Genomic DNA, 16,397 nt, shown 5'->3' with positions numbered 1-16,397 from the left:
ATTTCAAGTTAGATAAGCATACACACGTAACTTACAGTAACTCAATTTGACTGACACAGATATAGAAATACTCTCACAACCAGTAAGCAGCGATGCTGCCTCTGACTACGGAATGGAAACATACAGCCTGATTCAGAAAAACTAGTTCAGACTACAGACTTATTGCTGGCGAATGACTTACACATTAGTGATACTGATTGCCTTTGGCATGAGTTCCAATCTACGGCAAGAAGGCAGCATTCACTATAGTAAAGTGACCAAATTCCAAACAAGGTATTTATACTTCTTCTATTACGTCAATGAGGTAAACAAAGAATTTCAATTCCCCATTTTTATTCCACAGATATATAGACTAATACTTCTCTCTGCTAAAAACAACCCCATTCCTCAGGTCCAGCTCCCCAGCTCACAAATACAGAAATACACCTCCTATCTGATTATGTTGGCCCATGACATCAGAGTGGATGTTGATGGTGTGGCAATAGAGGTTGAACCTTCCCACCAGTATCCCATTACATGTTGTTGCTGTGTGATAGATGGCAGCAGAGGGGCAGTCTGACAGAATGGCGTCTGACATGGAAGTGCAGATGAAGCAAAAGTGTGGAACTGAATTTCTCCATGTGGAAAAAAGGGCACCCACTGATATTCATTGATTCTCACTTACAGAGGTGCAACAGTGGATGTGAGCACAGTGAGGTGGTGTGTGGTGCATTTCAGCAGAGAAAATAGAAAGACAAGCCATACAAGCCATGTTGTAGGCAGTCATGCACAGCTGTCACACAAAGAAATGAACAGCATCTCAACAAGCTATTCCATGTGTATCAGCTAATGGTGGTGACTACAGTGAGAAATACTGTTTTACAGCTAAGAATCTGCTCTATCAGTTAATGTCATTTTACTCTTTCTGCCTGTTGTGATTTCCATTAAAGTAAATAGAAGGCTTTACATTTGGAGCAACCAACATTCGTCTGTATGAACAGAAGAACAACATATACAATAATCAGTTATCACACTCTGTGATCACCAAATTCTGAAAGCTTTTTACCTTACAATTATTCATTCAATTGCACTTTAGTCAATCCAAAGTATCCGCAGCTAATATTCTAAAATAAACCAGTTTTACCAAACAATACAACAGTTCATCAGGAAACAAAACCATTGTGGATGGACAAGGCAAATCAGTACCTTCATTTACAATGTATGATCCCCTCAAGCAGGAAAATTATCAGGTAAAAATATCATAAATATCATAGATAGGATTTCACTGAGAACAGACCAAAAAAGAAAACAACAACAACAAAAACAAATAAGAGAAGAGTGGTGAGGATACTATATAATATTAGGAAATTAGAGATTTAGAATTGCTTGCTAATGAACTCTGGTAGGCAGCAGGAGGCAATAATGCTGGAATGAAAAGGAAGAGAAAAGGAAAATCCTTTAAGCAATATAACATGCTCCTCATATCTCAGTTATAAGAGAAACTAAAAGAATTCCCAGCATTTATGGTACTCAGCATTAAGAAGGCCTATCCTGTTCAAAATAAAGGCAGTCTTCTGCTGTATCTTTACATACAGGATGCAATATAAACTGAAACCTACATTCAAGTATGAAGCAACAGAGACTGAGAAGCAGAAATTTAAAGATTTCCAGAAGTCAGTGGATCAATGTTTAGGTTATTAAGGGATTGTCTGGAACAGTGGATCCAGGGGTGAGTCTGGATGAAATCTGAACTTGGGAACACACACTCAGAACTGGCTAATAGAAACACCTGTGTGTGTCAGAATTTAACTCTCAAAGTCTTGCTAAACTGTAGGTTCATTAGGGGACGTGAATCAACAACAGTCAGTTCCAGATAAACTTTGCATTTACAGCAAAAACCTCAGCATTTCCATTTACAGTAGTATATTTTTTCTTATTATTGTTAGGAATGCCTAATCCGTAAATAGTAAAAATTGGTAAACCTGGTCAACAGAACAAGATTCTTCTTGAGGCATTATTTCTGCAGACCAAAGTTCCTTTGGATTCTTACTGTTCTACATTTTCTCCTACAAATCACAGCAGCAATGCTCTGCTATTTTTCTGCCCATAGACAAGTTTTCCACAAGAGCAACCCTCCTCACGTATCAAATCAGATTCACAAATAATGGAGGCCAAATCCGTGGGATGCAAGGCAGCACCAGGAAACAAATATTTGACATTTTACCTCTTCAAAGATGCAATCAGTCTCCAATGGCCTTCTCAGAATGCTGTGAGTCCCTAAAATACACGTGCACATGAACTACCCAAATCTAACTTCTCAGTATCCAGACTGTCATATATAGTGAAGAATCTTTATATAAGGAACATATTTTCAGTTTCCTCTAGAAAGATGGGAGACTGACCCTTCTGAATCACTTGTTGTTTATTTCAAACCTATTTTGGAGTGCTTTAAGGAAGAATGTATATGTTCTAATATGTTGTGAGCAGCTAAGGTCAAAACATTTTCCCCTCTCGTCCTTTTAATTGAAATGCTCAGAAACAGTTTACATTCCTCTACTCGGTATTTACGACTGTCTCTTCCGCTCTAAAGCAGAACCACAGCCACTGTGATAAACATACTGAGAGGTTATCTAGTTACAGCAGCTTTTCTTAAAACCCTGCACATCCTCTGCCAAAGTGCAACCATGTAATCGTCACTGAAGGCTTATTTTGGTCCTGCTTTATAGTTCCTCTAAAGTCATGCAAAGCATTTGATCTCTAACATCATTAGTCATTTCTTTCTATTTCGTCACTATCCAGTTTAGCTTTAAAGATGCTACATTTCAATAGACAATTTTGTTGGAAGTTCCAATTTCACTTTTTGCTGACACAAAACAAAGCATATTGTTCTTCATTTTCTTTTTCCAAGTTTTAGTCACCTAACACAAAGTTTAACCACACTGCCTGGCCCTGCAGCCTGCGTTCATTTGCCTTCTCTCCTCCCTCTTAGAATTCTACCACACCTCCTTCAAATCAGATTAGGCTGTATCTGAGTACTGTTACGCATGAATAGGTAGCAAGTTCAATACATGTTAGACTTAAAATTACTAAGTATATCCCTTTTAAATCATTTCAGCTACAAAGTTGACCGAAGTATTTCACACAATGAACGTACTGTCATTCTTCTTATTCAGAATGCGAGTGCCAAGCAAAAATGTCAGGGATGAAAAAGCTGCTATTATTTGTGCCCTATTGCATTAAGAGTATTTTTACTTCCAAGCAATGCAGAACCAAACATGTTCTATTTAAAGCAGGAAAATTAAAAATCAGTATTTGTATCACAGCAATCTGACTATTTTGAGAATTCTTATTCTCAAGATAATATATTTGAAACATACAGATAGTTCTCACTGAGCTAAGAGAAGCAGCACCACCAACAATAAAGCAGAATGGGAATGAGCCAGCTTTGCAGATCCAGTGACAATTCTGCAGCTGCCACAGCAACCAGCAGAGGAGCCGGCCAAGAGACCAGACAAGAAGCCAAAGAGGAGGTCAAGGCTTGGGAACCAGAACTTGGCATTGGGGTCTTACAGCTGTCAGAGATGCTCAGTGAGAGAAGTCACTGTTCTCTACACTTCTTGCAAGGAAATGGAAAACAACAACAAAAAACCAAATCTAGAGCCATTAAATGCCAAGACAGTGCTGAAAGGAGATACACGCCACCATTTGTTTTGTCACAGCATTGCAATAGCAAGACACTGTGCCAAATGACATGAGTATTACGTGCTCAGAAATACAGTGCTGTAGCGGTACAGACTGTTAGATCTCCAAACAGATGGCTTCCGCTGAAAAAGAAATATCAATGAACAAAACTGAAATAAAAATTAGACCACCATTCTTTTTTTTTCCCCTTGATTTTCAGTGGGAGTTAATGAGGAAAGTTGTTTTGCTTTGTAAAAAATTTCTTCTTACACAAAACTTTCCATTAAATTCCCAATTGTGTAACTAATGCTGGCACCTGCAAGAACTCTGGTATATAATCGAGTTACACAAAATTTCTTTCTCAAACTATAACTACAAAGTACTGAGAAAATGCAAAGCTGTATTTTCTACATTGTTCCCCACCTGTTAATCACAGGCTCAGAATGTGGGGTGACATCTGCACATTTTAAGACTCACTAAACAAAATTTGCAGGACCTCCACACAAAAGAACAGAACCAGACCAAGTTCAGTTTTGCAGAAGTTAATTTTAAGACCATATGTATGCAAAACCCCTAAGCTAGTAGCAGCTTTTGAGAAAGCTGTCTCTACAGATTCTGTGCTGACAAGCCAAGTAACTGCCAAATAATGTTTAAAAACAAAAGAAAGGCTCCTAGAAAGTGCCAAAAGAAATGCTATATGCTGAATTTATGATTCAGGCTGCATGAACAGAAATAAAACGAGGATATTTGCACTGAGATTCTCACAGGCCCTGTGAATGAGGCACATTCCATATTAAGCAGATGCCTAAGGAAGTATCTTGGCATGTTTGCACAGATTGCAAAGATGAATAAAAGTTCATCTGTGACCAAAAGCAAAAGAAAAGAAGAAATGAACATAACACAATCAATGTCAAAAATACATGGCTATGCGAAAGAGGTTCTTTAAGCACAGTTTAGATAAATGACAAAACTCTTTAACAACATATTTGATTAAATACATTTTTCCTCAAGTCTTGTCTTACTTCATAATCAGCCCCTATGTCTAGCTGTAGATTGAGATGCAATCTTTCATTTCATTTTCTGGATCCAGAAGAACCAGAAATATCAAATTCCTAGTTCATAACATTCTTAACTTCATAGTCTGCTACCTATCTCTTCAGTGTCACACTCCTGTATGTCTTCTCTGCTTTTCTTGGATCACGTGAACCACTAGAAAGCTGCATCAAGGCAAGCTTCTCAAGAACACTTTGCACTGTTATACAAATAAGACCTCTAGTGGTTGAAGAAACATGACAACTACTACCTTATTTATAATTTCTACTCACCTCTTCTCTAAGATAAAATCTTACTGTCATAGTACCTCCCAACTGGAGTTCAGCCACTAATGGCATATCTGCAGAGCCCTTTTGAAAACTATCAATTCAAGGTGATAAACTTACTTTATATGAGTTAGTTGTTAAATCCAGGGACAGAAACACAATCAACAAAGAACAGGACTGTCAACAAAGGTACAAAAATAATTTCACATCTTCCACATCACAGAATTCTACAGATTTTAAGAATATTTAAGACACATACGCAGATAATGAACTCTACCACACCAGCGTTTAATTGTAACCCTCTGACTACCAGAATCACAAGTGAATGCTCATTTTCTTTTCATTCTAAGCCACTGGACTTTCTTGCTTTTCTTTATCTATTCTTACTCTAGTTTTAAACTCTAGTCAGTGACTTGAAAACAGAAACACCACCAACTCTGGCCAATGTTTGTGGCAGTGATTTGCATTTGGATTGGTAAAGTGCTGCCAAGGCACCAGAAATTTACTCTCAAATACCAAATCCATTTCAAACGTTATCAGACCTGAAACCGCCATCAGACCTGAAATTGTCAAATACTCTTGAATACTATGTTGCCACAGAACACCAGCATACTACAAAATATCTGAATTTTAGATTAGCAAATTGGCACATGTTTGTACATGCACAGCAATTCTAATGAAATGGATTATCTTGAGTTTGGCCACATGTACAGATTATGCTTTATTTTTAATGACTCGCCATTTGTAATGGCTCACTGACAGCACCTTGGTGCATTTGCAGTCTCACAGACTGTTAGAATGAAAGAGACAATGCTGGAAAAGTTTACTTGCCACCCTGCACAGAACACTCCATAACTAAGAAAACACCTCAAATCTTCCTGTTTTGAGCAGAGGTCACCACAGCAAACTGTGGCTCACCATCAGTCTATCAGGTAGAATATAACATGAAGCCTTCTTTAGAAATTGCCAACAAAATTCTGGCAACACAAGAACTAAGTAATTTGCTTTCTGGCCTACGTAAACATTTTTACCTTTCATGCACATATTTTAACACAGGCTTGCCTTGATATAACACTAATTGTTTACCATAGAGAAAACACTATTTTCTGATCAAAAAAAAGAGTGTATGGGACTTGTGTATCTTGACTTTATGACAAAATAAATAAATAAATAATCAACACTATCACTGCATGTTACATATTTTATATGCATAAGAACATGGCTGCACCAGCAGAATTGCATTAATACTATCACACCACAGCAAAATCTCCAGACAATGTGTTAATGAAAAGTGACAGGTTAGGAGACTTCTTTTGTTCGACAGAGAGATAGGAAAGTTGTAAGCCTTCTGCCAAACTTAAAAAACAAACAAACCCACAATGCAACTGTTTACGTATTAACTACAATTTCTTTGTGGGATCAAAAGAAGCTTATCTGTCTCACTTTATAGCTTTTAAGATGATGCACCTATCGCCCACTGCATCTCTGCGGCTCAGATGTCTTCAGAGGCAAGCTGAGCAATGATACAGCTGCAGGTTTTAATACAATGTGACACTGCAAAGGAAGATGCAATCTCTTTTCCTTTTTCTTCAGCGTGTGTATTAGAAAGGCAATTGTAGTAAATAGCTTTCCTGGCTAAAATCTGAGAAATGTATCATACAACTGTATGTACTTTGACGCTTCTGAACACATTTTACAACACACAGCTTTTGACTCGCTGCTGCACTCATTTTATTAATTTCATTATTCTTTTATTTCAACTGAGTAACTCAAGAGATTAATCTGTGACTGGGGAGAGGGCAGAGAAAAGCAGCCTGCCGTTACTGTTATTCACTCCACCTTTAGAAACAGGGACAGAAGGAGGGAGGGGAGAAGATTCACAGAAAGAATGGTACCAAGCTCAACTGAATACTCAAAACTCATAATTTCAGCTGCACCAATAAAAAGACACAGCAGTCACAGAAATGTGGTCACTACTATCTAGGAAATGAGCAGTGACATTGTGTGCTATGTGGGGCTTTCAAGCTATGCACTTAACCCAAACTCAACGTCATAAAAAGGCAGACCTATTTGTACCTTATGACATACCCAAACTTAGGAAGACCAATTAATGAACTGGGAGGAACAGAAGCACATACCATTTTTACTACCTGATGTACTTTGGACTCTGTAAGTACGGTTTGCAGACAGAACTTGAAAGTAGATTCTTGCAATTAAAGAGAGAGAAATCAAAGCACTTACAGAAACACTTTATAAGCTGTATAGTGGATTGGTTACTCACGTGTAAGGAGTAAACCCTCAAATTTTCCCTATAAACACATCATAGTATGTTTCTTAAGAATATAATAGATATTTACCCAAATTAGGTACTTAAATTGACATGAAAACTACTGGAAAGACATCATTATTTCTCTACTTCTCTTTCTCTTCTTCGTATTGGTAATGGTTGGAGTATTGGTAATGGTTGGACTGGATGATCTTCTAGGTCTTTTCCAACCTTGATAATTCTGTGATTCTGTGCTTGCCCCTCTAACTTCTACAGTTACATAAGAAATAAAGCAGAACAGCCAAATGCAACCAGTTAAACTAATACTTCAACTTTTCCAACTTACTGATCCTCAGGATACATTAATGCTTTATCTGTTACCAAATACATCTGGTACAGACTTCTTTTGTTAAAAAAGGAAGCTAGAAAAAAATACAGCAAGAAAGTATTTGAGGTCAGTAACTTATTTGATAATATATAACTGTAAAAAATTCAACATTTATTTTAATGACCTTTATTCCCTTTTCACCTAATCTTAAAACAAGTTCCACACAAAGTTATTTGCAATGGTTATGAACTTCTGAACAAAAAACTGAGATTTGGATAAGCTCAAGCACTGCAAACAGTGTAAGATAACATTTCAAGTTGAATAATAGACACCCTCATATTTGATATTGGTTTATCTGTAATCCCCATAACACGCCCACAGTCATACACACTCACTCTACATCTTACGACAAATCCTCTGACTAAAACTAACCTTGATCAAACATATTATGGTTATGAATTCCCAGCAGCTCCTAACTGAATCTCCTTTGTAGGAATTCAGTGTAGAGATTCAGCTGATTATAGGCACACATTAGCAATCACTCATGACATCAAAAGCACCGTTCAAGGCTCTGGAATAGAAAGCAGCAGCATAACAGGCTCCTTGCTCACTGCCACAGTTAATGAAAAATCCCTCTGAAATTTTACACATCACACCAGTAATTTCTGATCACAAGAGCGACGTTCTGGATTGACACTTCCTTCCACTAAAAGATAAAGACTCGGTGCAAAAATAATTAAACCCCACTTCTTCTGACATTTACTTTGTATCATGACTCACCATCAACTTCAGTCTGCATTCAGTAAAACATACGCAAAGAGAATATTAAAAAACCCTTTGTATGCATCAGCCTTTCTGTCCAGTGCTTCACTGTCTTGTCTCTTCACCCAGTGAACAACAACAGACCAACCACAGCACAAACAAACAAATAACAGAGAGGTTTAACTTTATTTTTTTAAATAAATCTACAGTTTAAAAAAGCAAATGATGCTTTTGAACTACTCCTGAGGTGGGGGGGGGGGGGGGGGGGGGGAGATAGAGCAACTGATTTAGCACATTTTTTTATAACAGATTGGAAAAGATTGGGTAACTCCTGCTGCATTTTTCCAATAAGTGACTAATTACATGTACTGTATTGAGCAGCTGTGTAACGAAGCCAGTAAAACTATTACTAAATTAGATCTTAGCACACTAGACCACAGAGTGTTAGCAGTTACTGTAGAAAATAATGCATAAAAGCAAATTATTCCACAAGTTTCTAGATGGAGAATATGCAAACCAAAATATCACATCATTAAGGCTCCCTGAAGAAAGATGTCCGTATCTAAGAGACAATACGGAGGCTCCAACCCAAGGATGACTGGATTTCTCCTGCCATTTGAAGACATTTCTATTCAACTTCTGTTCTCTATTTCTCCTCCAATTACAGCTGCAAAACCTGCATTTTCTTCCTTGGGATTCCCTTACCTGCTCAGAGTCACTCATTTTCACTCTCAGGAATCTTGGAGATACAAATGACAAATTGGATTTACCCTCAAATGGTACACAGAGTTTCTTTCATTTCTTTCTTTATTTTAAACTAAGAGCCTCCTTGGATAAAAGAATTATGTATAACTTGGGAAATGGGAAGAGCATCACAGTCCCTGGAAAGGGAAAACTCGTAACAAAAATAATATCCAAAAAATGCTATTGCAAAATGCACCACAGATGTATGGGAATAAGGTTTCTAGATCCTATAGCTGTAAGTATTCTCTAGCAGATGCTACTATCCAGGCTTTTTCTGACAGTTATGAATATCTCATTTGCAAAAAATTATTTAAATAGTTTAATTGAATAAATTAATACATTATTTACAAAACAATTCAGTTTCATGAAATACTAAGCCAACCTTTGGGATAGCTGTAAAGCCAGGTGGCTCAGAACGTTCATACCCCATCTTGTCATTAAGTAATTAATAAACAATCAAGTGGAAGGTAAACAATGAATATTAATAGGTATTAACTTGTCTTTTGTTTGACAGCCCCAACTGCAAGCCAGGAAGCCATACATCCTGATCAGGCTTGAGCTGAAAGAAACATTTACACATGAAAGGAAACCTCTTTGTGGGCAGTATTAATTTAAGTGGGTTTTAAAGAGATCTGAATGTCTGATTCTTATGAGCTCTTTAAAATGTCTTGTAATCGTCTCCAAAGATCTGTTCTCTATTCATACGGCCTTTTGAAGTTGCCTTATTTTGGCAACTGTACACAATCCCAGAAGGAATGGAAAACAAAATATTTCCATTCAATCTTCTCCTGTTATTTTTCCAGGTTGACACTTCTGAAGCATTGTTAGCATAGTGAAGGGATATGCTCTCTTCCTGGAAGACTTCCCGAAGTATGGTCTCCTTCTACCTTTCTATTATAGGTATGGCTTAAAAATACAGTCTGTAAGTACCAACTGATGTTAAATTCATGATGAAGCACAATTCCAGAAGACACACTAATGTCTGCTGAAATTAGCCAAGGAATCCCTGCATGTCTCAAAATGTTTCTGTGATCCTTCTGGAAATTTCATGTCTTTTAGCAGAGTAGCACTTCATACCTTTTGCAGCCCCTGTTTGTGCTCCCACCCAGCTGAAAGCAAGGGAAGAGAATTCCTGTTTTGCTACTGTTGCTTCTCCTAAGAAGTGATCTTGGGGTACTTCCTATGGCACTGATTTCTCAACCTCTACTATTTTCAGTCATGAGTAAACCTTAAAAAGATTCACACCACAGATCAACAAAGTGAGGGAACTGATTCCGAGGAAACAAGACTACACATTTAGCTATACGAATACAACCTTCCTTTGTCCTCTGTTGCCATTTGGCCTAGATTAGTCAATGACCCAACCTAGCTATGCTATTTTTTGCACATACTACTTGATCAACCTATTGGAAAAAAATCTGCTTTTTTTCTAAAAAAAAAAGCCACATTTCAAAAAGCAACTGCACTATTTAAGAATAAATAGATGTTAGTATGTGTTTTCATTTCTATAATACCAGCATGCTAGGAAATACAACCAGCATCTACAAACTCACATAGGTCTAAGAACTTCTTTCACATTTACTTTCATTTATTTTGCCATTAATTGGAAAAAAAACCCAACAGACTCCAAACCAACAATAACAACAAAAGCCACGTGAGATGGCAATAAAAAGAACTGTGATATAGTTTGATTTTGGAACTAAAAACATGTTGAGTTAATGTGCAGCCTGCAAAATTGTGTTGTGTTTCTTTTACTTCATTGATATGGTTGCAGGAATTTGGTTCAGAAGTAAGCATTTTATAGAGTTTTAAAGGGACAAATCTATAAATCCTTCTTCCTTGTGAAGCCGAACCTTTCACTGAGGTGAGAAAAAAATCTGAGGAGCAATCTGTTCCCCTGTTAAAAGAATATTAACATATCTAAAATATCTGACATCTTCAGTCTCAAACTAAACCTACAATGCCAACAACCTCTTGAAAAGTACAGTTTATAGAAAGCACACAGAAATTTGAGTTCATTTTTAGCCATCAAATGTTGCCAATTAAACTGAAGGATCACTATACTATGTTTTTATACCACAGTAACCTTCAGAAACTTCCCGCTGTTGTTTTTAACCAGTGCTAAACTCTGCATCTCCCAATTCTTTTTCACATGGTTTCAGCTTGAAATTCAAACATCAAAAAGCTATTTTTACGGTTCAGAATTGCAAATCTATGAATAAACCAACTTGCAGTGGCTTATCTACAAGTCCAATATAAAATACAAAACTCAAGTGAACATTTTGTAAACTATTAAAAATGAAAGCATATTTTCTTTTTTTAAAGCAGACTTTTAGATTTGATTTCCTATGCATATTAAGCTGTTCGCTGCTGAGGAATTCTCAAATGGAAGCAGTAAGTTAATTGAAATCACCAGTGGCTGAGATTAACCTTTTTTAACATGCAGAATTGGTAACAACGCAGGATTATTTTACGTATGTATACGTCAATGAACCAAATAATTTAATGATTTATATAAAGTACATTTTTCCATTAGTCTTTCTACATGTTCCTATTTTCATCACAATAGCAGGCACAGATGGGTGCTGGCTATAATATCTGTGTTACTAGAATAAAACGCTGGATGAGTAAGCTTACTAAGTACTTTCCTAAAAAAGATCTGCAAAGCTATCAGTAAGTTTTATATCTTATCATTAAACATTTCAGGAAAAAAAACTGCACATATAGCTTTCCAATTAATATTTATTCATCAGAGATAATCACTTTTTCTACAGTTAACTTCTTTACATCAAATCAAACTGTCAGTCAGAAATTAATTTAATCCACACATCAAATACTTAGTAGTAAATAGCATTTATATTTGTACCTGAAAACTGACAAACTACTCAAGCTGCAAATGAAGTAGCAGTATTCCAACTTGACACTATAAATGAAACACCCTCAAGCAGTACACACGCATGCAAGTATGCATTACCAGTATGAAAAGGCTACACTGCCACAGGAAAGCAGAAGCAGACAGATAAGCAAATATCTAAACACCATCGCTGAAAAGTTTCAGCAGTAAGAAAGCCAAGTGTTGTCCATGTGTCTCCAAAACTGATCATTAATTTTCTCTGATTAAAGAGCAAATGCACCGAGGACAAAGAAAGAACACCCACTGCAACTTACAGAAAGTTACAAGGAGATAAGCACAAACAAAGCCACTGAAAAATATTTCATCCAGTACAGTTTCCTAATAAAATAAAATAAAATAAATAAATAACTTTAAACATCAGCTTCCAAAGAATCACAGGGGTTAGAAGGGACCCAAAGAGGTCATCAAGTCCAACCTCCCTGCAAAGGCAAGTACCCTGCAGTAAGTCACACAGGCCGGCATCCAGAAAAGGTCTTCAATATTCCCACAGAAGGAGACTCTGTGAAACCAAACTGCTATGGCCCAAATGTTTATTAAGCCATGCTTGCTACAAATATCCCAGCCCTACCCTTACACTATGGTCCTCATTTTTATCTACACCAGAAATAATTACATTCTTCCTAAAACCATATTCATAAACTATACGATCACATTTTATATTACAGCTATCAAAATAGCCCTGTGTTACTCTTCAGCATTTAAAAACTTATCCACAAATGCCTTTGTGTGATGTAGAACATCCTGACTGCATTCACTTCAGCATAAAAGTTCACCATTTGAGTGCTGGATGCAAAATGAATAACTTTTGGAGTTTAGGATTCATTGGTATAAATTTTTACAGAGACTCCTATCGGTGGATGACTTAAAACAAAAACAAAAACACAACCACTCTACTACTAAGTGTTGGACATGTAACTGATTTCTGGAGCTCAGCTTTCAGAGTAGAAACTGAAAGCAGTTTCATTAGTATTCTTCTTTCTAATTTAGACTCCCACACACTTTAAGTAGTTATCAAGAATAAAGCTCTGTGACATTAATTTTCGAAGAACGAAAGAAACAAAAGTGCTGCTAAATTAGGTTATATCTTGTTTTAACCTTGCTTCTTACTTTGCGCAGGAAGTTCACAAAGAAAATACATATCTATGGTAGAGCATGAAGAACTAAACCAACTATGGGACTTAACTCTTTTAGAAGAATGATAATAAGGGCCTACTGTTTCCCACTTTCATAGCATGTACCTACTTCTTTGTTTGAAAACTACACTTGCTTCACTCACTTAGCATCCATTCATAAGCAAAAGAGGGGAGTTTCATGATTCTGCTCCAGGTTCAAACTATGTTGCCATGGAAGCAGATGTTGGACTGATAAAAATAGGTCAACTGTTCAAAAAGCAAAATCGCTGTTTTAATACTTCAACATTATTAAATGTGATTCTTTTAATGCTTAGTATTGTTTATTATCAACTGTATACTGATTTATCGTATTTAATTAGCACTTGCTTTGGTGATATAACATGTATGCCCATAAAATGTAGGCAACAGTAGATTCAGCGTTGTTAATGGAAAATTATTTTGCACAAACCTGTAAGTGCTTGGCATAGAATGCTTATAAGAGTATCAAACATTCTTCTTCACATCTGTACTAAGCGATGGCAAATCTTACCAGGTAAACACATTTTCATTTGAAAGAGATTAGTATCATCATTAGCAAACACCAGCATTTTTAGGAAAAAAATAAAATTCAGGTCACTGTTACCACCTATGCTTTGCTTGGTAAGAACGATACTTCCTCTGTTTAGCTTTGCATCAAACCAGGTATAAATATTCAACTGGAGTCTCAATGACTTAAACCCGACAAAAACATTTAATGACAGCTAAGATTTAAGTAGGTTACCCCATCCACTGAACACGTGAAAGCACACATAGCCTACAAAAGTAAGTTTCTTGTATTCCTTAACATCTTCACACTGCCTGCCAAACCGTTGTCAACACAGCCCAGATACACCGTAAAATTCTCACCTCCATCTGCAGCAAGCACCAGAAAATAAAATAACTCTATCATTCTTCAGCACAAAATCTCTAGTAGGTGATCTAAAAAGCTCTTCTGTTGACAACCTGGCACATGCAACAGAATTTTTTCCTACCCTGACAGTGCTGTGATTAAAAAGCACCAGGTTTGTATTAGAGACTTCGTGTAATGTATTCTGTATCTGCATTGTTTTTACAAGTAATATGCACAACTATCATTAATAAATACAGCAAACGTGTGTGTGAATAGTGCCAATAATGTGAGATTTGTGTTCCTCTCGTAGGTTAGCTATCTTCCTCTAGATGAAACAAGATTTACAGGAGAGACTCTGCGGTGCTGCAGTTCCACAGATTTAATCCAGCAGAAACCTACAGCGCTGCTATAAAGGGCAATACTGCCTTCCGTACAGCACTCTTTTTGCCCTTCTCCCTTTCACCAGTGAACTGGATCAGACAGCTTCTGTCAAATCAGCTCCCTGATCTGATTCATCATGCACCAGATAAAAGAAAATGCCAGTGCAACAGATAAAACAGGTTCCCAGGTAGAGAAGGCAAAAATATACCCATCTCCCTAAGCTACCAAAAATCATGCTGTTGCTGAAACTGATTGCAGTCCCACAGCATCTAGTCATTCTCCCTTCCTTCCTCTTGAAATCAGTGTTTTTACTTGAAAAACCTTCAACGAACTACAGTTAAAAATTATTACTGTAACTGAGAACACATCCGTCTATACAATAGGAGCTGCCTTCAACAGAAGGAAAAACTATCCTTGTTGGAGTCATTTTTGTAATTTAACATACAGATATAGATATTCAGAATGTCTTTCACTTTGGAGAACTGTTCCAAATGTCACCCTGTACCTTGTGTTACAAAACTTCTCCATGTTGTTTCTTCATATAAAAGAACATTTTTGTCATTTCTCCTTTCAGGATTATCTTTTCAGACTTCCTTCCTTTCATTTATTCCTTTATTTGCTTTATTCTCCTTTCCATATGATTTATAGATAATGTGTTTGAGATGCACTGTTTAAATGAAATTCCAAGAGCTACCTAAATAAAGCACAGGAATTGCACAATGGTACATGATCATACACAAAAATGCTGATATTCTTCTATAGCCTATCAAGGAACAGAGTCCTGCTCACAGACATTTTACATTTCTTGCAAGAAATTTCCAACAGGAAGATACATAAGGACAATGATCTACAATCTCTTTAAGATATTAAATGGCCAGCCATTTGCCTGAAAAGAAACTCGAGAATTTACTATATAGAATTAGGAAAACATAAAATTCAAATGGTTTTACAATCACTAGTACTTAGTCCTTATACATACTTGTTTCAGACAAGTCATTATTGGAAACATTCATAAAGATGAAGAATGTACTGCAAAAGTATAGCAACAACATTCCAAGAAAGCACAGAAAATAAAGCAAGGTTTAAACACTTATTTGGCAGAGCAAGCTTTCAAATCCTTCTAAAATAAGCAGATTTTCATCTACTTACTGGTATGGTTTCCACTGTTCTTCACGTTGTTTCCTACTAAAACGCGTTATCTGAACACTACTTGAAGTCAGACTTACCTCTACCAAAGCCACAGTCAGAACAAGGTCCATTTTTGAGTCTGGGAAAAGGGCATTCACTTGTGGAGACATTCCAATCAGTATGCAGTTAGTAACTACTGAGATTACACTCATAGTTTCAAAAGCCAACTGAAAGAAGACACAAACACATTCACAGTTACGACCATTATCTCTGGTTTACCAGTCCCCAGATTGCTCTATAAAATTTCTCCCTCCCTCTCTATGAAATCCTCAGAAGAGTCATTACTTCTTTTTTTCCTCTCCATCTTTTGACTTCTACAACGTAGACTAGTTTGGCAAGTCATCTACCCTATGTCAACCATAAAAGCAGGCAACAACACGACCACGACAAGGTTTGTAATACCAGAAAGCAAGCTGGCAACCCTGATTTTTTCCGTAATTTAAAGTATCTGTGTATGTATGTGTATTTAAAGAGCAGAAACATCCTAGATGGAGCTAATATCATATCACCTCCTGAAAGAATTCAGAATGATCCATTGGGAAAATAAATAAATAAATAACACGGTCAGGAAAGCAGTCTTAACCTTGGTATCTTCACGACTCAATCTGAACACACAAAAGACTGCACATCGTTCTACAGTTGTACTCTTGAACACATATTTTTTTTTCTAAACAAAAGAAAAAAAGGCAAAAAGCAGAGGAACTAACTGTCCCAGCACTCTGGTTTGTTTTGTTCTTATGTTAAGCAATCAGAAAATGCAGGGATAGTTCAGAACCCTTCTAAATAGCAATCAGTTTTTCAAGCTAAAAGTAGTTGAATTTGCTGAAAGATTGA

General features: G+C 36.7%; 1 protein-coding gene across 2 annotated transcripts in view; it reads right to left on the bottom strand.

Moving 5' to 3' along the window:
- The window catches only part of ANO10 (anoctamin 10), a 102,742-nt gene that overhangs the window by 69,561 nt on the left and 16,784 nt on the right, over positions 1-16,397 (bottom strand). For both annotated transcript variants that reach the window (XM_015853937.2, XM_015853936.2), the window contains exon 11: positions 15,602-15,730. In XM_015853937.2, the coding sequence (XP_015709423.1) occupies positions 15,602-15,730 (129 nt within the window). The remainder of the gene's footprint in view (positions 1-15,601; positions 15,731-16,397) is intronic.

The sequence above is a fragment of the Coturnix japonica genome, chromosome 2 (genome assembly GCF_001577835.2).
Source record: "Coturnix japonica isolate 7356 chromosome 2, Coturnix japonica 2.1, whole genome shotgun sequence".
NCBI lineage: Eukaryota > Metazoa > Chordata > Aves > Galliformes > Phasianidae > Coturnix > Coturnix japonica.
This window is presented reverse-complemented; position numbering and strand designations above follow the sequence as displayed.